Here is a 27,092-nt window from a genome sequence, read left to right on the forward strand (position 1 = left end):
CATTGATGAGATACCGCTATGAATCGTGTGCGTCATTAAATCCTCATTTTGTGACTCTAATTGCAACTTCAGTTTCAGCAAGATTAGTGAGATATTTCGACATATAGACCAAACCTAATAATTTCGGGCTGGTTTAATCACTATGTATGGACCGCTCGCTTTCCTTTCTGGTGATTTGTTGGACCCCTGCAATAGATTTTCTGGTTAAATTAGGAAATGTGACTCTGCTGACTAAGTGACCAAGGACTATATTGTACAATAGCTTTTGTCTGAGCCACGGCCATGTGGTTAGACCTCCGACATATTGACCGGTGACAAGTTACATATCTTGATCCCATCATTTACTGTCCTCTCTCAACTATGCTTTATTTCACTGTAGACAATTTGAGTGGTGCTTAAACTCTACAGTACTAGGGTGTTGTGGGTGTTTGCCAGAGCATTGCTTTGCTATTGTAATGTGTTCTGAATGTTTGCTTGGGTATTCTGGGTGATTGCTATATAATCGCTTTCTAGCCCAAGTCAAATGTAATTCTGTTTGATTTCAAAGCATGAAAATTAATGCAACATATTTTGTTTAACTGACAGGTGGCTGCTTTCCATGCCTACATACATGCATGCTCTGTAATCGGTACTCATGCCTTGTGGTAATATACTCAACGCATGAATGGTCAAATGCACTTCTTGGTGAAAGTGTCTTGGCAAGTATAAATGTTAACAAAGTCAGTTTATCATAAGTGGTTGTAAACTGGTGCTGACATTTTGTGTCAAGATTTTATCCAAGGACATTATCCAAATCATGTACACAGCCATGCATTGTTATTTTAGTATTATTATTTGGTTTTAGGTTTTGAATTAGCTTTTTTTTTTTATATATCTGCCAATAAATAAATAAGTATTTTTATTTATGTAATTATTTATAGATTTTTTTATCTTTCTATTTATCTTTAATATTATATATATATATATATATATATATATATATATATATATATATATATATATATATATATATATATATATATATATATATATATATATATATATATATATATATATATATATATTTATTTACTTTCAGCTTTATTTCAGTTGACAAAAACAATGTATTTTTTTGTTTTACTTATAGTTGCAGTCATATAAATCCAACACTGCCTATTATGTCATTATTATATATTGACACACAAACACGCACACAAAACACTCACGTAATTGGTTTCTTCATTTTATTACCAACTGCATTTAAAGGAGGATGGCATTGTTTTATATTAATGTTAAACAATTAGTCATTATATTTAAATATAATTAAAATATTTAAATAAATTATATTTAGATATAAATATGTATTTATTAATGAAGTATAATATTAATTATAGATTTAATATTTATATTAAATATAAATGTATTTAAATACTAATTATATTATTTTTATACATCTAGCATTACTAATAGTGGGTACTGTGTATATTTATTATGTATATATAAATACACATGCATGTATGCATGAAAATGTTATGGTTATATATTAAATACATTGCAAATATTTTCTAAATATATACTTCAAATATTTGTAAATAAATTTCAAAATATTTGTATTGATATCCATAATAAATATTCACAGCACACTCATATATTATGTAAACAAAAACCTTTATTTTGGATGCGATTAATCACAATTAATCGTTTGACAGCACTAATACAAACTAAATATTTTCGGATATTATTTTAATCATTTACTTTGGCTTTTAAATGTGATTTAATGGTGGAAACAACATAGTTTAGACTAAAATAGATCGAAATGCTGGTGTCGTGACTAACTTATAAGGACCTGTTTTTAAAGATACTGCACTATATTTCAATAGCACACTTTAGGATTGTCTATAGTGGCCAGTGCTGGGTGGTAGCCATCTGTCTCTTCTTCGAGAAGAGCCCCAGCACAGCTGATGTGGCCCTAACCCTTCCTGTCGACTTGTGCTGAAACTGCTTTCCAGTCAGTCTCTCTGGATGGAGATCACAGCAGTGAGTCACACTTAATCACAACACACAGAGGAGCCAGAGCCGAGGTCACGTCCGCCAGAGCCAAAACACACAGCAGGGGTTCGCAGCAGTGCTATGGAGTGGCTGAAGCCATTAGTGCTGGGGTGTGTGTCTGTTTGTGTGCCACTGAAAACATGTCACAAACAGAGCCCTCCAAGTAGTTGGTTAAAAATAATCATGATTACCCTCTCATTATTTAGGCAATAATGCCTTGCACTGTGTCCCACCCGGGCATGACGCAACAAAGCATCCAAGCAATTACTTGCAAGTTAATCCCAGTTTCTATGCTAACTAGCCAAGACAAATGACACAACAGTTTTATCAGTTGTTTAGTTTCTCTTTCTGTGGCATCGTGCCGGATAATCATGCTCACAGCTGCTCGTTATATACAGTGAATGGAGTCAAAAAACCTGAGAATGAAAATGGTTTTAATTATTATAATTATAATTTTTTTCAGAATTGGATTATTTATATGACTAACAATAATATTATTATTATTTATGTAATGCTATTTTTATATTACGAATTATATACAATTATATAATTATATATATATTATATACAGAAAAAAAGGTACAAGAGCTGTCACTTGGGCGGTACCTACACTTTTGTACCTTTTTAGGTTCTAATATGTACACTTTAGATACTAATATGCATCTTTAAGGTACCAGTATAGGCATTTACATTCATGCATTAACAGACACCTTTATCCAAAGTGACTTACAGTGTATTCAGACTATTTTTTTTTTACCAGAATGTGTGTTTCCTGGGAATTGAACCCACAACCTTTTGCGCTGCTAATGCGATGCTCTACCACTGAGCCACAGGAACATCATGTACCTTCTTTCCTGACAGATAGAGAGATTATATATATATATATACAAATACATATAGTATGTATTTTTATATATATTACCTCTCTATCTGTCAGGAAAGAAGGTACATGATGTTCCTGTGGCTCAGTGGTTATTTCTTTTTTTTTCTATTCATTTTCATTTTAGAGCAGACTATATATTAAACATCAAACATGGACAATGTGGCAATAACTGTAGAAGCTGAAAAACATTGAGCATTATTTACCCAAAAATACACATGGGCACTATTTTCTCTAATACATTAGAAGCTGTTGCCCCTATCAAATTGAAAAAGGTTAGAGAAAAACGTACTGTGCCATGGTATAACAGTAATACTCACTCTCTCAAGAAAGTAACTCGTAGTCTTGAACGCAAATGGAGAAAAACTAACTTGGAAGTTTTTAGAATTGCATGGAAAAACAGTATGTCCAGCTATAGACAGACTCTAAAAACAGAGCATATACACAAACTCATTGAAGATAACCAAAACAATCCAAGGTTTTTGTTTAGCACAGTGGCTAAATTAACAAATTACCAGACGCCACCTGATTCAAATATTCCACCAACGTTTAATAGTAATGACTTCATCAAGCAAATGTAGATTCTACAGCGTCTAACACTTCAGTTTCATCCATCGCACCCAAAGATAAACTGCAGTGCTTTACAACCATAGGACAGGAAGAACTAAATAAACTTATCACTGTATCTAAACCAACAACATGTTTATTAGATCCTGTACCCACTAAATTACTGAAAGAGTTGTTACCTGTAGCCGAAGAACCGCTTCTGAATATCATTAACTCATCGTTATCTTTAGGTCACATCCCAAAACCATTCAAGCTGGCGCTTATCAAGCCTCTTATTAAGAAACCAAAACTAGATCCTAGTGTACTGGCAAATTATAGGCCCATTTCAAATCTTCCATTTATGTCTAAAATTTTAGAAAAAGTTGTGTCTGCTCAATTGAGCACCTTCCTGCACAAAAATGATCTGTATGAAGAATTTCAGTCAGGTTTCAGGCCCCACCATAGCACAGAAACTGCACTTGTTAAAATTACAAATGACCTGCTTCTTGCGTCAGATCAAGGCTGCATCTCATTTATAGTCTTACTTGATCTTAGTGCTGCGTTCGACACCATAGATCATGACATCATAGATAGATTACAAAACTATACAGGTATTCAAGGGCAGGCTCTAAGATGGTTTAGATCCTACCTGTCCGATCGCTACCATTTTGTTTACTTAAATGGGGTGTCATCTCATTTATCATCAGTAAAATATGGAGTGCCACAAGGATCCGTCCTAGGTCCCCTTCTATTTTCAATATACATGTTGCCCCATGGTAATATTATTAGAAAATACAGAATTAGCTTCCACTGTTATGCTGATGATACACAACTATATATCTCAACGAGACCAGATGAAACTTCTAAATTATCTAAGCTAACAGAGTGTGTTAAAAATGTAAAAGATTGGATGACAAATAATTTTCTCTAATTAAACTCGGATAAGACAGAGATATTAATTATTGGACCATAAAACACTACACAGAATCTTGTAGATTACAATCTGCAACTAGACGGATGTACTGTTACTTCCTCTACAGTCAGAAATCTGGGTGTTATATTAGACAGCAATTTGTCTTTTGAAAATCATATTTCCCATGTTACAAAAACTGCATTCTTCCATCTTAGAAACATTGCCAAGCTACGAAACATGTTATCTGTTTCTGATGCAGAAAAGCTAGTTCATGCATTTATGACCTCTAGACTGGACTATTGTAATGCACTTCTAGGTGGTTGTCCTGCTTCTTCAATAAACAAGCTACAGGTAGTCCAAAAAGCAGCAGCTAGAGTCCTTACGAGGTCAAGAAAATATGATCATATTACCCCAATTTTACAGTCTCTGCACTGGCTACCTATTAAGTTCCGTATCAGTTACAAATTATCATTACTTACCTATAAGGCCCTAAATGGTTTAGCTCCTGCGTACCTAACTAGCCTTCTACCACGTTACAATCCATCACGCTCCCTAAGGTCACAAAACGCTGGACTTTTGGTAGTTCCTAGGATAGCAAAGTCCACTAAAGGAGGTAGAGCTTTCTCACATTTGGATCCCCAACTCTGGAATAGCCTTCCTGATAATGTTCGGGGTTCAGACACACTCTCTCTGTTTAAATCTAGATTAAAAATGCTTCTCTTTCGCCAAGCATTCGAATAATGTATCTCTTAAATTGTGAGTGTAGTTGCATCTGATCAAATGTGCATTCTTATTAATTAGCTTGGGTTAAACTAATTTTACTTTGTTGGATCAGCAGCTATGCTAATGATGTCTCTATTTTGTTTCTATGTTTTGTAACTAGGATTTACACAAGCTCCAGTCTGGATCCAGAACACCTGAGAAGAGATGATGCTGACCATCAGAGGACCTCAGATGATGCTAACCCTGAATCAACAAACAGAACTAACAAATATTGCTACAAGTGTGACTGCATCATATAATAATTATTAATTAATAATGTCAATAATGTTCATCATCTGGCTGACTACGTCTTGTATTAATTTTTCTAAAAATCCTGTCATACGTGCACAAACTGACGGTCACCACTTATAAGCTACTACTAAATATTGTAGAAACATAATTTTCTGTAAAGTTGCTTTGTAACGATTTGTATTGTAAAAAGCGCTATACAAATAAACTTGAATTGAATATGTGATAAATTTGTACAGTAAAGTCTATTATAACAAATGAAGTTCCTAAAGAATTCATCTTGTAGTTTTTCATTTGAACTGTGGGTATAAAGAGCAAAGAGCAGGTTGGTTTAGTCAGTGTTTTTGTATCATTGATATACAATTATAGTTTTGTTCTCATATTTTAAATAAGATTTTATTTTTGTGTTGTTTGTTTTTACTTACATTTGTGTAATAGTTTGTGTTTTGTCATTTTATAAAAAAAAAACTTATTTCCCCTTTTTTTAATAATTTTTTTAATTTAGTTTTAGTTATTTAAGTACTTTAAATAAAAATGAGAAATGTACTTTCCCTTGGAAACTAACTGAAATTAGATTTCTGAGAGAAATTATGTTTTTTTTTATGGTTTTAGTTAACTGTCATAACCTCAGTTTAAACACTTCATAATATCAGCAAATGCTGTCCGTCATCTGCCTGTTATATCAGGAATACTGTGTATTCTGACATTCTAGTCATTTGCATATTATGTAGCAGAGAATTACGCATATTTGAAAGTGGTGATGGTGCTTGGTGCTTTGGGCATGTTGAGTCACTCTCTGTTGAGATTTGACATATTGACTGTGTCAGTTAGATCAGGGGTTTATTATGTCAACAAGCCCTCGTGAGATGAAGGTCCCAGGTCATGTGAACAAATCTTCATTATTGCATAATGCACCCCTGATAGGTGAAGCAGAAGGCTATTGTGCCATCCTGAAGGGCTGTAGTTTGTAATAATGGCCTGAATTATCTCTTACATTATTCCATGGCAATCAAATAAGTAAATAAATGGACTTGAAATATTGATTTCAGTGAAAATTATTTGATTATGTGGGAAGAAATAGACCATGGTGTGATATAAAACTAGCACACTGCTGGGTATTGGTTGCCCAGCGCAACAGAAAAATATCCAGTTTCATTATACAAAAATATTTGGCCACAGAAAGCTGTGATTAACCAATTACGACACAGTATGGCATCTAGTAATGGCATTGTTTTCAGCGATTTCTAATTTTCATGTGCTGTGATTTTGTTTCGCAGATGTACATACAAACGACCACGCTGACCATCTCGGTGAGTCTGAGTGCGTCTGTGTCTCTGGGGATGCTCTACATGCCGAAAGTCTATGTGGTGCTCTTCCACCCGGAGCAGAATGTGGCCAAACGCAGCACTCGCAGCCTGAAAGCTGTGGTCACTGCCGCCACCATGTCTAACAAGTTCAACCCCAAGGCCAGCCTGCGGCCCAACGGAGAAGCCAAGTCGGAGCTGTGTGAGAACCTGGAAACTCAGGGTGAGCGGGTTTGACATCAAACACTTTTTGTTTGATTTTTATACGGCAATAAACTTGTTATTGTAATCTTTACAAATTTAATTCATCATCATTCCTTTGCTCACTTAAAATGATCTGAATTTGAAGAGGGTTGCAAAATGTCTCAGCAGTCTGGATACAGCTGCTTTAGATTTTACTTTCTTTTAAAGGCTGAATTCACCCAGAATCAACAAATCTGTTATTATTTACACCTTGATCATTCCAAACCAATATAACGTTCTTTTTATAATGCAATGAAGACATTTAATGGAGTCTGTGTGATGATCATAACAAGACAACCCGCTAATCGTCTGGCTCACATTGCGAAAGGTTTTTTTGGTTTCATTATGTTAGAATCTAAACATTTGGCATCAGATATGTGTTGGCGGTGTGTTTTTTAAATTATCAAGAGGCAAATCGGTTGAATCGGTACAACAATCCTTACTGAAATCCATCTCCTGCTAATTTAAATATCAATAAAACACAGCAGCTGATCAACAAGCTTTGTAATACAGCAGTAAATAAAACCCTGCTGCCTCAGCAGAAATAACTCGCATACTAGAACAGAAGCAAACTTGTAGCCTTCTTGAAAGAGAAACGAAAGCCTGAGTCTTTGTTCGCATAAATATGGCCCCTATTTACCAAGATCCTAAATAAATTATACTAATTTGCTTGCACTGTATGTCAAATTGTCATTAAGCATTATGGTTATACTAAGGGTAAATAGCCACACATGCACTTGTTTCATTTTATATAGTTAGGTTTTCAATTTAAGTTTGGTACAAAAAAAGTTTTCATTTTGTAATTTTTTATACACTTAGTTGCAGCATCTGAATAGGTACTGTCTTGCAGATGAGTGTGTTTTATATGTTTTAAGTTTGAATGTGACCTCATATGTTTTTGTGCTCTTAATCTAATGTGGTATTCATTTGCACACCTTTTCTGAAGTTTTGAGGAGATAAATAACTTTGCAAGAACTATTTAATTCATTTGCATTGACGTTGCCCTTTATTTTGCATGTCCCCAAATGACATACTTATTAAGAGAAACCTGCGAAAACAGACAAGAGGCGCTATCTTCTGGTGCTATATCTGGAATACAGAGTCCTCAGTAGACAGATTTTGTGCCATCTGGTTTGCATGTGTTATATATGCACAAAAATTTAGTAATTCACAGACTAAAAGTGTGCTTCACTGCCTATGTGAATGTAGCTACAGTACAGCAATTTTGAGACATCATTGATTGTGCCTTGATTCCCCAGACTTCCTCTTAGTCTACGATTTTTTTTCGAATAGCCTCTAGCATTAGCATTTTCATTACCTTAATCTGTGATGTGATTCCAAATGCACCAGAGAGGGAGAAAAATAAAATGCAAATATAAATCCATTTCACCCTTTCAGTAGACATAGTAAGACATTCGCCGAAATTAATTTAACACCAGTAAATGAAAGGTTTCATTAGGCCAAAATTTGAATGAATGATATTAATGTTGTCATTGAGCCAAAAAATGAAACCAAAGTTGTATAAACATTTAAATTACTGTTTTTTTTTGTCCCTTTGTTTCATGAACAGAATGAAGTTTGTACTCTTAATTTGTTGTTGAACTATAAAACAACCAATTGTATCAAACCTTTACAATTAATCAGAACGCGGCAGCAAGATAAATTTTTAATGAGCCAAAAAGAATACACGTCACACCTCTGTTTATCAATTTGCACTGGCTTCCAATAGCTGCTCGCATAAAATTCAAGGCATTAATGTTTGCCTACAAAACTACCACTGGCTCTGCACCCAGTTCTACACGGAGGCCTAGGGAGGCCCGTGCCTCTGTAGACATGTCCCTGGCCACCCCTGTGGCCACCCCCGTGGAGAAAAAAAAAAGTAATATGATTTTACACGCGAGCGCCAAAAGCGGAACTAATGTGACGCAACGTTCTACACGGGTAAATTAGTGCAGCGCACCCAAACACTTAGGAACTTAATCATATTCAGGGATGCAAACATCACGCTTTTCGGCGCCTCCCGTTTTTTTCACATAAGTTTGGGTGACTTGGGTCTTATTGTAATTTCTCAAAGTCATCTGAAGCAATTCCATAGCTTAATGTTATGGACAGAAGACTATTTACATCATTAAATTAAAGTTTACGGAAACCTTGTTTTCCCTCCTCTGCGGCTGTCAATCATTCTTTATTCAGTATTCAAATAGCGCGCACCTCGTCCATTTACAGCAGGATGCATGGTAAAACTCTCTCCAATATTATATACTCACATTATAATGCTTGATCTGTAGATAAAAAAGCTGTGGATTTGCATAAAATGACTTTATTTTGTGTATTTGTATTTTATGTTTGTTGCTGTTTTTAAAAGACTCGCTTGTGCCTGTTAGATCACACACGTTTTAAAAGCCGTAAACTTTAAAAATCACTTTGTGAGCTCAGTTTTGAAGCGTTTCATATTATCATGGTTTTGCGCACTGAAAGATTATTAAAAGCTTATTATATTTTTAGCCTGTACAATACATTTAAAATAAGCATAATTTAATTGTATATTATTTCCGTGTAGTGAAGTGTAAGCATTATAAATATATATATATATATATATATTAAATTGTGAAATGTATGATTGCCTGATTGAATTTTATAAGAGTACTAATAGTGATTTGTTTTTATTAACATGTTTAGATTGTGTAAAATTACTGTGTAGATTTTTTCAAGAATTACTTTTTGTATTTATTTGCATTAAATTTAAATAAAATATGTTGCCATTTTTAATGTGCCCCTCTGGTTAAACACTGGCCCCTCCTTGGCCCCCCTAGTAAAATTTGTCTAGAGCCGCCACTGTCTGCACCCATTTACCTAAATTTGTTACTTCAGACTTATGTGCCCTCTAGAAGCTTGCGTTCTGCAAGTGAACATCGCTTAATGGTGCCATCCCAAAGAAGCACAAAGTCACTTTTACGGACTTTTAAATTAAATGTTCTCTCCTGGTGGAATGACCTCCCCAACTCAATCCGAGCAGCTGAGTCCTTAGCCATCTTCAAGAATCGTCTTAAAACACATCTCTTCCATCTTTATTTGACCCTCTAACTTTAACACTCACTATTCTAATTCTATTCTTTAAATAAAATCTAACTACCTTTCTAATCTTTTTGTATTCTATTTTCTTTTCATTTATTATAAAATTGTATGTGTGTGTGTGTGTGTGTGTATGTGTAAAGATCTCACTACCTGTCACGTACGGTGTTACAGAAAACACAGGAGAGGGAACCAATTGCAGGTAAGTCCTTTATTTGAAGGGTAATCCAAAGGGGTAAACAGTCCAGGCAGGGTCAAAACCAGAATATCCAAACATAACAAACCAAACAAGAAGACAAGGCAAGGACAAGAACTGACGGACATGAATTAACATTCAACAAGGAACATTAAACAAGGACTCCGTCACACAGACTCAGACAGACCGGGTATAAATACACAGAAGGATAATGAGGGAACAGGAGACAGGTGGGGAACAATCAATTACTAAACAGGAGGAAGGTGACCAAATAAGGGAACAGGAAGTGATAAGGAGACAGACACCGTGAGAAAGGAGGACACCTAGTGGAAACCCAGGGAACACAACCCAGACACTGTGACACTACCTTGCTCTATTCTTTTTTTATTCTGTTTTCTTTTTTATATATATTATTTTATTTAAAATCCCATGCTACGTGTACTGTGTTAACCTAACTGAGACTTGTTATAGCACTTATATATCATTGCTCTTTTTGTTGTTTTTGATTGCTTCCACTGTCCTCATCTGTAAGTCGCTTTGGATAAAAGCGTCTGCTAAATTAATAAATGTAAATGTAATATAAATGCTGGCTGTAATAGGAACTTGTTTTTATTCAAACATTCAAACAGATTAAGTAAAATATTATGAATATGTAATATAGTAGCATCTAGTGTTCATTTCTTTGTAGCTGACTGATGACATTATGGACACTGAAGGGCCTTCCTGAGATAAATACAACACTACTTGACATTGTTTAGGAGCTGATTTATGGACTTCCCTACATTACTTGAGACATGATAAATTTCTGTAAGTTCTACTGTTACTTTCAACAGCCCTTCTGATGTTCATTCATGCTTAGATTATCAAAACCACACTTATTGTTTGTATTTTGGATAAAATTAACAGAATTTGAAAGCTGACAGTGTTTTATATTAAAAGCAAAAATTCAAGGCTGTTGCAGTTATTTGGATGGCAGATGCACTACAAATAATGTTTAGTGAAGTCCACGCACCAACAGAAAACAGCATAGAATAAAAGATCGATCTTAAGATTAAAGGGGTCATCTGATGCAATTTCAATTTTTCCTTTCTCTTTGAAGTATAACAAGCTCTTGGTGCATAAAGAAGATCTGTAGAGTTGCAAAGACTAAAGTCTCAAATCCAAAGAGATATTCTTTATACAAGTTAAGACTTGCCCACACCCCCCTAAAACGGCTCGTTCTAACACCTTTTATTCTCATTGTACAGTAGGTAGACAGCCTAATTGGTAACTGTAATTCAGCCGCGTGTTAAAATTATTCGCGAAACTACCGCCAGGTGGCGCAAAGGGATGGATTGCGAAATGAATGTAATTTTAAAATTAGATAAAAGGAAGAAGTAAAACAACAATAACATTATGATACAACATTGTAACGTCTTTAAAAAATATTCAAACATTTACAGTGAGTTAATTTTAAAACGTAAGATAGTCTTAGGCTACAGTCTACTCATCAAAAATTAAAAGAAGACCTTTACACAAAGGATCACATGCATGCTATTGTTATTAAACAGTAAATAAATATAAGGCCTATGTATGTATGTATGTATGTGTGTGTGTGTGTATATATATATATATATATATATATATATATATATATATATATATATACAGTGTATATATACAGTATATATACGGATAAAAAGCTTCATTTTCATTTCGGTTCATTCTTGGTTTAAAAAAAAATCTTCAGGTTCCATATGCAGAGCGAAATGGGAACGGTCCAGCATTTAGCAATAATTATTATTAACTCTGTTTTTATTCTTGATTTTTTTCAAACTACTAACACTTTGCATTTTTTAATTATTCCTTATGTGTGTCCAAAAATTTTGTATTTTCTGTTTCAGCTGTTTGATCGCGCTGGTGTCTCGTGCACATATTCACTGGAAACAGCAGTCATTCACCAGACATTCAGCGTTAGCAGCGGTCCACTTACTCCACACATGGGCACCGTATTCACCTTATTCCGCCCCGCCCACTTTTAATACTTCGCATTTCCGCATTTTTTCCGCATTAGCGACTTCCGCTAAACCGATATGGCACGTCCGGTTACTAGTTTAGTAGTTGTAAGATCCCATCCATCTTCGCTGTTAACGTGGGTAATGTTAGAGGATATGAAGAAGTGGCCAGAGTTAACCTATATATTTAACTGCCCTGCCAGAAGGAGTTGATGGAGCAGCAAGGAAAAATGATTTTTTTTTTTAAATGTACCGAGGCTTACCAGTATTTACATAGTGAGACAGTGGGTCATGTACTGTTACACAGCGAGGGTTTTTTCCTCTTTTTAAAATTGAACGCGCAACCAGCCAGTCGAGCAGTCTAAACCTCTCAGCATGGTGCTGGATAGTTTTGTGTGTGTGTGTGTGTGTGTGTGTGTGTGTGATGTTAACATACACAAAGTTATAAATGTTTAAAAGTATATTAACGTGTTTGATGACCATCATCAGACTAAGTATTTTGTCTAATAACTTAATTGTACAGTGGAGTAAGGTAAGTGAACGTTTATCAATTACACATTAAAAATGGAGGAGGCTGGAACTTGGAAGTGAAAAACGCTGTATTTCCAGGTATGCATAATTATTAGGCAGATTTTCTTTTAGAAATAAAACAAGCCAAAAAAAGATTATATATCACTTATAAAAGATTAAATGCAAAATTAATAGTTAAGATTGGTGTGGTTTGGAATTGGTAAATTTTACCAAAAAATATGATCAGAAAATCAACTTGCCTCTTAATTCTGCACAGTGTATATGCAAAAAGTAAGGTAAAGGTAAGATTTGCTAGGTGTACATTAAGCCTAATCAATGAATAATGTAGGTAAACGTCAAGTGTAATAATAATAATAATGAATGATTCTGAAATAAGACAACTGTAAAATCTTTGAAATGTATTTTAGGTTTGCCATGTTCTGTACAGGGCTGAGGACCTGTAAGCTGCTCATCTGGGTTCCATCACAGCAAGTTACATGTGCCACACAATGAGCAATTCTGTGCCAAGACTGTAGCTAGACTACAAACCTTTTATTTTAAGTGTATGCTTCCTCGTGTCAGATGAGTTTCAGGCAGGCTACCTGCTGCTTTCCACAAGATACTTGCAGCTTTGTAAATAAGCAGGAATGAGAATAATTAGGTTAAGGATAGGATATTAGGTAATTGGGATGGGATGTAGAGGATGTGGGTGAAGACTAACTATATGAAATAAGTTGTTTTAAATCAGTTGTGTTAAACAAGAGACAGACTTTGATTTGTTTTTTAGAACATGGATAATTTAATATAAGTTGTATAAAATCATTTGTGATTTGTTGATCAGTGTTTGTTGTTTTCAGGAAGCAAGAGACACATCCTACTGACCATCCTATAAAATTTCAACATTTTATTTCCATATGTAATAAACCAAGATGCAATTAACTTGCAAACTTGACATGACTTATTCCTTCAAATCAGAGATTAAAGATAAAAAAAAGATCAAATTAAGATAAATAAATAAAAACAATTTACAGCAGGTAATGTCAGGTGACACTGTAAAGGTTCATAAAAATAACTTATTACAGCAGGTAACTTCTGGTGACTTTAAGCAAGATCAGGGGCATGTGGATCTGATCACCCTCACAGTTGTCCACTGCATCACTGGCGGCCATCGATACATCTGTGGAAATAATTAAAAAATTTTAAATTAGTACTTACAATATATCATGAGTATTAATATATGATGGGACCCGAACTTAGAACTGTGTGTGTGTGTGTGTGTGTGAGAGAGATGCATTAGAAACAAAACAGTATACACACTCTTAACTGTAGTGTTCAAACGTAGGTCAGTATCTGAATGAGAAATGTAGCTAGCTGGCCTGCTATCACCTGCAATCTCTGTAGCAGGAATAATGTGAGCTATTGTAATGTACTATAATATCTTGTACTTCCGTAAATATTAAATAAATAGGTGGACAATGGTAATCATGGAAAATTTGTTGTACTTCGTTAACTGCCTGTTACTGATCTTATATGTATTCATAGAATGGACTTCATAAATCTAAGGTTAGGCGAGGAAACACATAGCTAGTTAAGTTAAGGTTAGCTTACCCGAATCTGACAACCTTTTTATCCCCCGGCGTGACCTCTTTAACGGAACATCGTAGTCGAGCCATTTCTCGGGGTAAGGGTGTTCGTCATTCGCCTTCCCGTCCATGAAATGGTACGAATACACATAAGAGCGCTTGGGTGGGCGCTTCAAATTTAGCGCCTTCATCCATTTCCTCAGGTGCTTCTCTTCTTTAGGTGGTGGGTGTAAATTGTAAAGTGCACCACAACACTCCGACCGCTTCACAATGTGTTCGCTACATCGTTGGTGCAATTGTTTTTTTTTAATACAATTGTTATGCAGCCCCTAACTAAGCATATAATACTTGATATATTGGCGTTCTGTTATCTAGCCATTAGCTTAGGTACGTTACGTCCGGTCCCTCAGCCGGAAGTAAGATGACAAAACGAGCGCAATGGCGGCACCGTTGTTGCCATGGAAAATAAGGTGAATAGGGGGGGAAAGTTAGAACAATTCCAAGGGCCCCTGGCTGACAGGGGGCCCAACAAATATGTAAAAACAAATGTAAAATGTGTATTATATTATACACTATATAAACCATCATCATTGTTGATATATTGGCGTTCTGTTATCTAGCCACTAGCTTAGGTAGGTTACGTCCGGTTCCTCAGCTGGAAGTAAGATGACAAAACGAGCGCAATGCATAGACAGTAAAATATAAACCATCATTATTGAGTATATTTCAAGTAATAATAAAATGAATGATGTCTTTGATTTTACTTATTTTGGAAATAAAAGTTAAATATAATTTATTAAAGATTTTCCAAATGTATTCATTGATTCAAATTTCTCATAATCTTAATTGATTTGGTTTAAAGAGAGAAGAATTAATGATTATTTTAATTTGAAAACTACATACAAATTAGCTACCACTGTGTTTATGACTTCGCATCATTCCAGGGACTCCAGGGAGGCATAAGTGCCTTTCACCCTGTTACAACTTGATGAACCACTGAAACGATTTTGGAAACATTATTTTAAGGTAAAAAATGTTACATAGTGTTGCTTTAAGGACATTTTTATGGTGGCTTTTAATCTTGCATCAAATAGTGAACTGCATACTGTATGCAGATTTGCATTTAAAAATCACCAACAGCCCGCCCATGCCCAATCATAATACTAGTACAATTTATTAATAATAATTTAGCCGTAAATAAAATGACCAACATGATGACCTTTCACCTGATAGACGACGACCTCATCCGAGCGGGACGATTCCTCACGCGCTTTTTTTAATTGCTAGATGATATTTTCAACACCGCAGCAGCTGGTAAGTGGTGTTTCATTCTCAGCAAAGTTATTATTATTTTACATGGACGATGTGATGTGAGAACATTCAGATATGTTGTTTATATTGCTGTGTGTAGCCTGTAGTGTAGAAGTAACGCTAGCGTGCAATTTGAGGGAGAAAAGTTTCACAGGCATCGAAGGGTCTGGTCATTTTATTTGACTAAACTTTTATTATATTATTATTTATTTTATTATATTATTATATTACAGTACTTATTTATTTTATAACATGTAGAGTGCCTTAAAAATAATTATCACAACACTGATCAGACTTGTTCAGATTTTCTGATTCTCTGAATTATCATTATAAAAATAAAAACAATTCAGAAATGAATTAAAATATAATTATATTTTAAATGTGACGCAATTTTTTTTTCTACAATAGCAAACGTGTTTACAACAGCAAGACCACTTTAGCCTGAAAACTCAATAATATCTCTCTGGAAATAAATGTAAAAATATCAATGTCAATAAAAAATGCATAATATACCTGAAATCAAAGTGGCGGGAACAGAGGATTCCGCTTGGTCTTAAAGCCTTCCGCAAACATCCACGATCACAAATAACAATGATTTTCTTAAAATAATGATTAATTATTAATTGATGATTTGTTATTATCATTATGGTCTTGTGAAAATAATAATATGGGCTGCGAGAATATAATGAATACAAAGAGTAGTGCTGCTGAACGTTCCTCAGAGCCAAAACACAGACCGAATTCTGTTCAGCTGGAGGGGGTTGGGTTTTTAGGATTAGTTATGTGTGGCTTGTGGGGGTCGAGATAAAGGTGTGAATTGCTCTTTCATATGGACAGTGTCTTATGAGGCTTTCAAATTTGCTGAACCGGTTTATATAGGACTGTTGTTTTGGTTATAGACTAAAAAATGGTCTGTCCACATGTATGTTTTTTCTAGTTCTAGTCGTTCATTTGTTATATTCAACTAATCAGAGGTTTATATTAAATTTACATAATCAAATCTTAATATATTCCGCGCTCAAGCACATGCATTAAGTTTGCCACTAAGTACATGCAGAAGTAGCCTAATAATTGTGAAAAATGAGACATTTTAATTATTTATTAATAAACAAATGTCTTCTTGTCTGCTGCAAGATGAAATTCACAGTGCTGGCTCTCTCCGACAGAGAAATGCAACATTCACAGATTGTTGAATGTTGAATATTAATGCGCCCTGTCATTAATGCGAATTAATAATTTTTGCACAAATACTTGCATATGAATATTAATTCACATTTGCATTACAACAAAAATTATTTTTTACATGCAATTATCCAAAATGAAACCAAACAAGATTTGTAATGAATATAAAATAAATAAGAATGAAAGCTGCACATCTACCATCACAGTGCAAGTGCAATTCTTGCACATATTTTACACACCTGCATTTAAATGCAGCTGCATTTTTTTTTCATTAAATAATATGAAAGCAAGAAGGGCTGAGTGATAAATCGATTTTATCAATTAACTCGAATTTGTAATTTACATCGGTTTGTTTGAATGAAAATCGGTTTTCTTTTTAACATCCACCGACGCACCACTCAGTTCTCCCGTAGTTCAGAGTGGCTCAACCCCCCCAATCCCCCCCCCCCCCGTGAGTCTGACAGAGACACGCTGCGGAGCAAAGGATGAGCGGAGCGGTGTGATTCTGACTGGAGCCTCCATCACAAGTACAATTCATGCCAACAGCCCGTAATATAACTGCATATTCAACAAGAATTCATGTTAAACATAGATATGGCTTGATCAGGTTATAATGACTGCAATAGTCGAGCGGGATGTTAAAGGCTATATGAGTTTGTCTGTTTCTTTTACTGATTATTTTTGGGTTAAAGCATGATTTAAACAGATAAAGCACATTCACACGCAATCGCTTTAGCAATAATGCATTCAAACAAATGTAATCTTACAGTGCTACTACATTATCAGTAGGCTATTTGATTTTGAAATCTTGATCTGTTTAGATAAAATAACTGACTGACGTCTATTTGCGAAAATGTGCTGTGATGAGCTTGTTTGATAACTTGTGGTTAAAGCGCCACTCGGCGGTCAAAAGCTGCAAATGCACTTTACAGACGCCGCGGCGGTAAAAAGGGCCTTTAGGCTGTCTACTTAGTATAGTGTTTTTGTACTGTCATCAACATTGCTTTAGTTTTGTTTTGACAGTCAGATAAACTCCCTTCCCTCACACAACTCTGAAGACAAGAAATTCGTTTGCCACAGGTTTAATGGTATTGGGTATGGAGTGAAACTACAAATAAACAAATGGACACATTAAATAATATTGTCAAGAAATGAACAAAACTACAGAAGCAAAATGACATTCACATTGATGTAATATGCTGTGGTGCTTGGAAATACACAGTCTTTCCTATGTAAATACACAATACAGCGATAGGACGCTAAAGTAGAATGTGGCAATGCAATAGCTCAGTGAAAATGACAATTCATTTTGACCTTAACAGTTTACATTTATATACAGGTATAATGAACATTAAAGCAAATCAGATCAATACTTACAAGCGATGCTGTTGCAAGGTTACAGATTACAGAAATATACGACAACTAAAGAGAGCCATCGTTACAGCTGCCCGCATGGAGCACTCACTACTTCCCGATTCACGTGAACACCAGAAATCCCAATTAAACGTAACATAAAACTTGCCACTAGATGGTGCTCTAAACATTAATAAAATGAATAGGAGAATTACTGTTATTAAAGATTTGTAATCAATAAACAATTAAATCTCTAATCAAATTAAACATTAAACATGGAATCTGTTTAAATCAAACATGTTCCAGCAAAATTTTTGTTGCTGCAGTTGTCGTGTTGTATAGATGCTGTGTGTTTGGTTGTGAAAGCGAAACTACTTTGTTTGGCCTTCCAAATGAGGACGATATCTGTAGTCCAGCCCGGGGTCGTCACATGTGGTTGCCGCAAGCTCCTTTGTAGAATCCACTTACCACATCATTCTCAAGCGGCTCACTTTAGGCCTCTAGGCCTCCAGCCTTCACTTACTCAAGCCTGCCGTGTGTGATGCTGTTTTGCTGAGAAAGTGAAACTACTTAGTTTGGCCTTCCAAAAGAGGACACGACTAGAAGTCATGTTTATATCATGGTTATAATGGGTTTTTATGTTTATGTCTCATGGCTCCGGCCGGACACAGCATCACAATATGTTAAGGGGCATAACATTTCCGTCACACGCTTGAGGTATTCGGCTAATAACAACGCACTGGTTAGCTGGCCAATCACAGAATACCTCGCTTTTCAGAACGATGACCCTTGTAAAAATTGACACGTTTCAGAAGGCGGGGCATAGAGGAGAAACAATAATGTACAGTATGTGGAAAATAATGGCTTTTTTTTAAACCTTAAACCGCATAAACACATTTCATTACACAAAATACACAAAATAATGTTATTTTTAGCATCATCATATCACCCCTTTACATAATCCATATCATTATCAGTAAAAAAAAAACGAAAATGTGATTAGTCAACAGTTTCGGCCCTTCAAAACTATTTCAGCCAAAACCAAAAATTGCTGTTTTAATCATATTTTTTGTTGCTGCAATTTTTTTGGTGCATCACTGTCTATAATATAGTAAAAAATGTATGCTTCATATATTATTTATAAAAACCCTTTCCCCCCAGAATACAGAATACACAGATCATGTTGAATTGTCGTCAGTGAAGCAACTTGTTTATTTGCAGGCAGATCACATCTACGATCAGCGGCTAACAGGGTCATGATAACCAACTATACTTTTACCCCTTTGATGTGGGAATGTTGTTCCATGCCAGCTGAAAAAGCATGTGCAGATACACACGTAAAAAATCCACAAAAAAAAAGAAAAAAGGTCCAGGCAGAGATGTGCAAAAAGAATATTAAAATTCATAATGATGTGAATTTAATGTGACATTTCCCAAGATATGTCTGTACATTCACTTGTTCTAGAATAAAATATCACGCTAAACCAATCCAAAGTATCATGTTAGACTAGGAAGGCACAAATGATCTGCTTCCAATACATTGCATTTGGCATTCACAGCAACGCACATCCACTCTGCTTTCATTATGTAGCATTTTATATTCATTTTGCAATGAAGCAGTACCCAGTAAATCATATTGTAGGGTTTTAATAACAAATAGCTCTGACATCCAGATAAATGTTTTGACAACAGAATTAAATTTGTGTAATGAGGGTTGCTACATAGATGAAAATTCGCCCAATTAAGCATGGCCAGTTAGCACACAGTGTTTTCAGCAAATATTTACTGCTGGTTGCATGACCGTACCAGACTGATACCAAACCCAGTGTGAATTTCATCTGCTCAGTTCATCTAGTACATATTCAGCAGCTCTGTATAGCACCACTTTGAATTCAGTGCAGTGGAACTATGTGCTTTTGTAAATAAGGTATTAGAGTCAGTGACTACATTAGCATGTGCCCTTTTGAAAGATCTTTCTAGAGTTATTTAACACAAGCAGTTGTTCTCTTACGAGAGCTCTCTCGTACTGCGTCTTAGCTAAGACGCTACGGGAAAAGTCTCTTTTCACGAAATACTGAAGCAAAAAATTATCCTTAATTTTGTATTTTTGTAAAGCGCATTTGCAGCAGTACACAGCCATAGGCGAGACGGCTCGTTCGCTCATTGGCTTGTTCTGCGGCAACTGCACAGCCTATCGAGCACAGGCTGATGCAACATCAGACCAATAAGGGCGCTTCGCGCCCTTCTTGCCACTTCCCGCCGAAACGGGTGTGGCCCAACCTATAAAAGGAGCTCGAAAAGGCTGACTCACCTGATTTTTCATCTCTTCAGCGAAGCTCACGCATCGCTGGATCACGGAGGAAGCAAGCGCCGTCTGAGAAAGCACATCAGCAGGACGAGCCATTCTGAAGCTGCTGGCATCGCCGCCTTCCATTGCCGTTCCTGCTGCGCTATCCGGCGCCTATATCCTTTCAATCCTGTTATATACAAGCTGTTCTTTATGTGTGTGTGTGTGTTCGCCCTGCGACACACACTCGTAAAAGAGCTCGCGTCTTTTTTAAGATGTCTTCCTGCGGCTCGTCAGAGCCCCACTCAGCGAGGGAGACCGGTACGTCATCTGTGTCTCCTGCCTGGGTGAAGATCATGCAGCGCTCGCTCGCTGACGGCGGATGCCCCCACTGCGAGCTGTTGCCATGGTGACTCTGAGGACTCGCCTGGCCTTTTTCTCTGAGCCTGCATTCTCCGCTGCGCTGAGGCGCCGTAAAAGCATCGCTTCCAGCAGATTCCGGAACCGTCTTCAGCTCAACCGAGCTCGCCGGTTCGCCCTGCTTCACCGGCCCCCCCCTGCATCGCTTCCCGGTGGGCAGCGCCCGCTGTTTGCCGGCGCGTCGTCCGAGGAAGTCGATCTCAGGGCCGCGTCGGGGGAAGAGGACACGCGCTCTCTGCTGGCTTCGGGCAGTGATGGCTGGGCGAGCTCCGAGGATCTCGCGCCTTCTGCTCAGAAGCCCAGCAGACGAGCTGACATCGAGAAGGAGCCGGGGCGAATGCTCGTGTTGGCCGCGATGTGTCTCGGCCGCGAGTGGTTTGCACCAGCGCCCCCCCCTCTCGTTCCCGGCTGGATGGTATTTCCCTTTCGGATGAGCGTACTTCTCAAAGCCCGCCTCATTTCTTCCTGAGCTTCACGAAGAGGTGGCGAAGGCTTGGAACGCTCCATATTCAGCACGAACTCGTTCGTCTGTCTCACTAGCATTCTCCACACTGATGATGCTAAAAACAGGAACTACCACTCTCTTCCGCCGGTGGAACAGGCGATAGCGACGCACCTTTGTCCGCCCTCTGCTGGACGGCGGCAAAAGCGGTGTTGCCATCTAAAGCCTCCTGTGTGACGCTGCGTCGGCACTACTAACGATGGCTGCTTCATCGAAGCGCAGGTGTACGAGTTCCGCTGTGGCCGAGCTCTCACCCAAGCGCGCCGCTGTTTCAGTTCCAGGAATTGTGACTGTCTCAGCGTTTTCTGCAATGCGCAAGCCTGCACAGTTGCCCGCTTGCCTGCACACAAAAGCCGTTATCACAACAGCTTCAGCAACGCAGCTCGAGACCCCCGTTCTCGCTCTACTGGCCGTCGCCCCGCGGGGACCGCGGCAGAGGATTACGGTGAGGCCGGGAGCCCCGAAGCCATCCTGGGAAAGCCATCTACGCATGCTGCATGACGCTGCGTCGGCACTACACACGATGGCTGCTTCATCGAAGCGCCGGTGTACGAGTTCCGCTGCGGCCGGGCTGTCACCGAAGCGCGCCGCTGTTTCAGTTTCCAGAGATTGTGACTGTTTCAGCGTTGTTTGCAATGCGCAAGCCTGTACGGTTGCCCGCTTGCCTGCACACGAAAACCGTTATCACGGCTACCCAGATATTTCCCGAAAAAGGTGTAATTTCTGGTGTCCCGGCCACGGCCGATGGTGCTATAAATGTAGTGATGATGCCCACTGCTCAGTGCCCATCTCCGCATATAAGCACAGCCCTTCACACAGGGCTCGCGCCTATAAAAGCGACTCAAGTCGATCACGCGCACTACATAGTAGACGTGCCCACTCCTCAGTGCCCACAATCACTATGTCACACGCGTCATGTGGTTTCTGTAAAAACGAAACCCGTGCACGTTCGTCCGGCCACGGCCGATGGTGCTATAAATGTAGTGACGATGCCCACTCCTCAGTGCCCATCTCCACATGTAAGCATAGCCCTGCACACAGGGCCTGCGCCCATAATGTCGACTCAAGTCGGTCGCGCACACTGCATAGTAAACGTGCCCACCCCTCAGTGCCCACAATTACTATGTCACACACGTCATGTGGTTTCTGTAAAAACGAAACCCGTGCATGCTCGTCCGGCCACGGCCGATGGTGCTATAAATGCAGTGACGATGCCCACTACCCAGTGCCCATCTCCACATGTAAGCACAGCCCTGCACACAGGGCTAGCGCACATAAGATCGACACAGATCGGTCGAGCGCGCCGCATAGTAAACGTGCCCACTTCCCAGTGCCCACATACACTATGTCACATACGGCGCGGGGCTTCTGTAAAAATGAGACCCGTGCACGTACATTCTGCACAGGCAGACAGCGAGTTGAAAGTGGTAAAAGTGCACACATGCAGCCCACGGTTACTCGCAGATATATCGAGTCCCACGGGACCCGCTCAGCCTCCCTCCAGTCGGTTAAGCGCCGGAACGGGGTCGAGGAAGAGCGATCTGCCCGCTGTGATCAGCGCGCTCCCCGCCTCAGATGCGCAGCACACTCGAGCGCCGCCGTTGCCCAGTCAACAGAGCGCGTTTCGCATCCAGCCCTTAGCCATTCATGCAGATGCATGGTCAGTGCTTCCAGGGGTTTCGGATTGGGTGCTAGGCATTATAAAGAGAGGCTACTCGCTACAGTTTTCTCGACGCCCACCGTGCTTTTCAGCGCGCGTCGAAACTACGGTCAAAACAGAAGTAGCACACATACTTCGGGCCGAAATATCAAAACTGTTGAGCAAAGGGGCTGTAGAGCCTGTGTCTCAAAGCGAGGGGGGGCTGTACAGCAGATACTTTCTGGTGCCCAAGAGAGACGGGGGTCTCCGGCCCATACTGGATCTAAGACAGCTGAACGGGCATTGACGAAACACAGTTTCAAAATGTTCACGACCAGGAAGCTCCTCGCGCAGATTCGCAGAGGGGACTGGTTCATGTCAATAGATCTGAAGGACGCGTATTTTCAAATACAGATAGCGTCAAACCACAGGCGATATTTGAGTTTCGCCTTCGAGGGCCAGGCATACCAGTTTGCAGTCCTGCCATTCGGCTTGTCCGTAGCTCCTCGTACGCTTACGAGGTGCATGGATGCAGCGCTCGCTCCTCTTAGACTCAGAGGCACACGAGTGCTGAATTATTCGGACGACTGGCTGGTTCTGGCCCGATCATGAGCGGAGCTCATGGACCACAGAGCCGTTTTACTCGATCACCTCGAGAAGCTCGGCCTCAGTGTCAATTGGGTGAAGAGTTCGCTGAACCCCAGTCAGACGATCCTGTTTCTGGGTATAGTTCTGAACTCGTGTTCCATGACGGCGCGGCTGTCACCACAGCGCGCGATGGGCATTCAGCGTGCAGCGAGTTCTTTCCGCTGTGGCGCGACTGTGTCGCTCAAACACTGTCAAAAGATGGGTTTCATGGCCTCAGCATCTCCGGTTCTGCGGCTGGGCCTGCTCCGCATGCGCCCCCTGCAGTTCTGGCTGAAGGCTCGGGTGCCGCGCAGAGCGTGGGCGTCTGGCCGGCTGCATTTCAAGGTCGATCAGAGCTGTGTTGCGGCTCTAGCACCTTGGACAGCGAACGGCTGGTACCGATCAGGTGTAAGCCTGGGGACTTCCCCGAGTGTGAAAATGGTGTCGACGGACGCCTCCACTTCGGGATGGGGAGCGCTGCTCGAAGGCAGACCGTCCTTTGGCCTATGGTCAGAACGGGAAAAGCTCCATCATATCAACTGCCTGGAAATGCTGGCAGTGGAGAATGTACTGACGCGCTTTTGTCCCCATATCAAGGATCACCACGTCGTAGTCCGTTCGGACAACATGTCCGTGGTGTCCTACATAAATCGCCAGGGCGGTCTCGGGTCCCGAAACCTGTACAGGCTGACGGAACGCCTCCTGATTTGGGCTCAACGCAACGTGCGCTCGCTGAGAGCGGTGCATGTGCCTGGACTGCAGAATCTGGGTCCAGACAGGCTGTCCAGAGGCAATGTCCCTACGGGAGAATGGTCTCTACACCCGCAAACAGTTCGGCTGTTGTGGGAGAGATTTGGCATGGCGGAGGTGGACCTCTTTGCGTCCCACGGAAACGCTCACTGCCCCACATTCTTTTCCAAGAACGAAAGCGCGCTGTCACGGAAATGGCCGTGCTGCCCGATTTATGCGTTCCCTCCCGTCTCCCTCCTTCCGCAGGTGATAGAACGGGTGAGAGAAACGAGATGTTCAATACTGCTTGTGGCACCTCTTTGGAAGAACCATCCATGGTTCCCAGATTTGATGCAATTAGCAGATGTCGCCCCATGGCCGGTACCGTTGAGGAGAGATCTCCTCTCGCAGGCCAGGGGCTCGATTTGGCACCCTCGACCGGAGTTGTGGTCCCTCCATGTATGGGCACTCAACGGTTACCCGCTGATCTCGCAGGGGGAGTGCTAAATACCATCACTCAGGCTAGAGCTCCGTCGACACGACGTCTGTATGCCTCGAAGTGGTCGGTGTTCTCCAGCTGGTGCACAGCTCGAGGTTATTCACCCCTTAGTTGTGAGGTGACGGAGGTCCTCTCCTTCCTACAGGAGCTGTTGGATAAGGGCAGAGCCCCATCCACGCTCAAAGTTTATGTGGCGGCCATCGCGGCGTTTTCTGAAACGGCGTCCGGTCAGTCAATAGGAAGGAACGATTTAGTCATCCGGTTCCTCAGAAGAGCTAGGAGGCTGAATCCTCCCAGACATCCGTCAGTCCCTATGTGGGACCTCGCGGCGGTTTTGGAGGCCTTGAAGGGTCCCCCTTTTGAGCCTATCCAATCGGTTAGCCTTCAGCATCTGTCGTTCAAGACAGTATTCTTGTTGGCTCTCGCTTCTGTGAAGCGTGTGGGTGATTTGCACGCGCTCTCGGTGAGCCAGTCGTGCTTGGAGTTTGGGCCCAATGACTCAAGGGTCATACTCAAACCTAGGCACGGTTATGTGCCGAAATCCCTCAACACACCGTTTCGGGCTCAGGTTATTGCCCTGTCTGCCCTGCCGGTGTCAGGGGAGGATGGAGACTCGAGTCTTCTTTGCCCTGTCAGGGTTTTAAGAGCTTATGTGTCTCGCTCTGCTGCCTCTCGGCAGACGGAGCAGCTATTTGTCTCGTTCGGTGGACGTTCCAAAGGAATGGCTGTTTCGAGACAGACTCTATCCAGATGGATAGTTGACGCCATAGCGTTAGCTTACGCTTCCAGGGGCCTTCAGTGCCCGTTGGGCGTCAGAGCACACTCCACAAGAGGCGTCGCCTCGTCGTGGGCGTGGTCTACTGGGATCTCCTTGCAGGATATATGTATGGCGGCGGGTTGGGCCTCGCCGTCTACATTTATCAGGTTCTATAACCTGGAGGTTCCCGCCTTGCAAGCAAGGCTGCTGTCGGTATAGAAGAATCAGGGCCCTGAGGGGAATTCTGAATTCATGAGCGCTAGGCGCTGCCGACTGTTATATGGGCAGTATTGCGTAAGACCCGCATTGCCACATTGGTCAGGCCTTGCCTCGGCTGTGTGATGTCATATTGCCGCATCTACGGATGCTGCTAGATATGGGACGGAGGGTTTTTCCCCCTTTTTTCTGTCCCGGACTCTCTGTGAGTCCCTCAGGTGACTGTGCACTGTAAATCCTGGGCGTTGCTTCAGGTTTATCGGTGTGTGATCCCTGCGCGCACGGCGTTTTACATCGGGTTCCCGTAGCGTCTTAGCTAAGACGCAGTACGAGAGAGCTCTCGTAAGAGAACGTACTCGGTTACTAAACGTAACCTCGGTTCTCTCTAGAAGAGCGAACGAGTACTGCGTTCTCTGCCGTGCGTACGATTCACTCTGGTTCGCTTCGGCGATGAAATAAATCAGGTGAGTCAGCCTTTTCGAGCTCCTTTTATAGGTTGGGCCACACCCGTTTCGGCGGGAAGTGGCAAGAAGGGCGCGAAGCGCCCTTATTGGTCTGATGTTGCATCAGCCTGTGCTCGATAGGCTGTGCAGTTGCCGCAGAACAAGCCAATGAGCGAACGAGCCGTCTCGCCTATGGCTGTGTACTGCTGCAAATGCGCTTTACAAAAATACAAAATTAAGGATAATTTTTTGCTTCAGTATTTCGTGAAAAGAGACTTTTCCCGTAGCGTCTTAGCTAAGACGCAGTACTCGTTCGCTCTTCTAGAGAGAACCGAGGTTACATTTAGTAACCGAGTACGTTTTGCACGTAAAGCAAATGCAAGCTAACAAATAACTTTTCCGTGGCTCAGGGATGTCTAAGATTTCATGAATGCATTAAAGGGGAAACAGGATCTCCTTGTTGATTCTATTTGATTTGTGATCCTCCTTTAAGACTTAAATTGCATTATGTAAAAGTGTCTGTTAAGTGTCTTAATGTAGCGTAATGTGATAGAAATGTTGCTATAAAGTGTTACAATTACTTCTAAATGAATTACATGATATTGAATTATTATGTAGCTCCTAATTGTATTTCTAGTCGAGCAAGGACTCATCAATCTGTGCGTGATATATGCAGTAATCATCATTATATTATTAGCATGATTGTGCTACAATAACATAGCTTTCAAGTAAAGTTGAATATATCTTGACTTTGTGCACATGACTGACCAGGAAAGTACCAGGAGGAAACTTAGTATTCTCAGTCTTATCTGACTTGTGAATGTTAAAAACAATGTGAAAGATGGCA

At 40.0% G+C, this 27,092-nt stretch overlaps 1 protein-coding gene and 1 long non-coding RNA gene across 3 annotated transcripts in view; one reads left to right on the forward strand and one right to left on the reverse strand.

Annotated features, from left to right (window-relative positions):
* LOC132160860 (metabotropic glutamate receptor 4-like) overlaps positions 1–27,092 on the forward strand; it is a 184,899-nt gene that overhangs the window by 144,136 nt on the left and 13,671 nt on the right. For both annotated transcript variants that reach the window (XM_059570572.1, XM_059570571.1), the window contains exon 10: positions 6,656–6,905. In XM_059570572.1, the coding sequence (XP_059426555.1) occupies positions 6,656–6,905 (250 nt within the window). The remainder of the gene's footprint in view (positions 1–6,655; positions 6,906–27,092) is intronic.
* LOC132160859 (uncharacterized) lies at positions 13,742–14,761 on the reverse strand. Its single transcript, XR_009438079.1, has 2 exons — positions 14,306–14,761; positions 13,742–13,874 (listed from the first exon to the last, which is right to left on the reverse strand). It is a non-coding gene; the product is annotated as an uncharacterized LOC132160859 (long non-coding RNA).

Source organism: Carassius carassius, chromosome 17, assembly GCF_963082965.1.
Source record: "Carassius carassius chromosome 17, fCarCar2.1, whole genome shotgun sequence".
Taxonomy (NCBI): domain Eukaryota; kingdom Metazoa; phylum Chordata; class Actinopteri; order Cypriniformes; family Cyprinidae; genus Carassius; species Carassius carassius.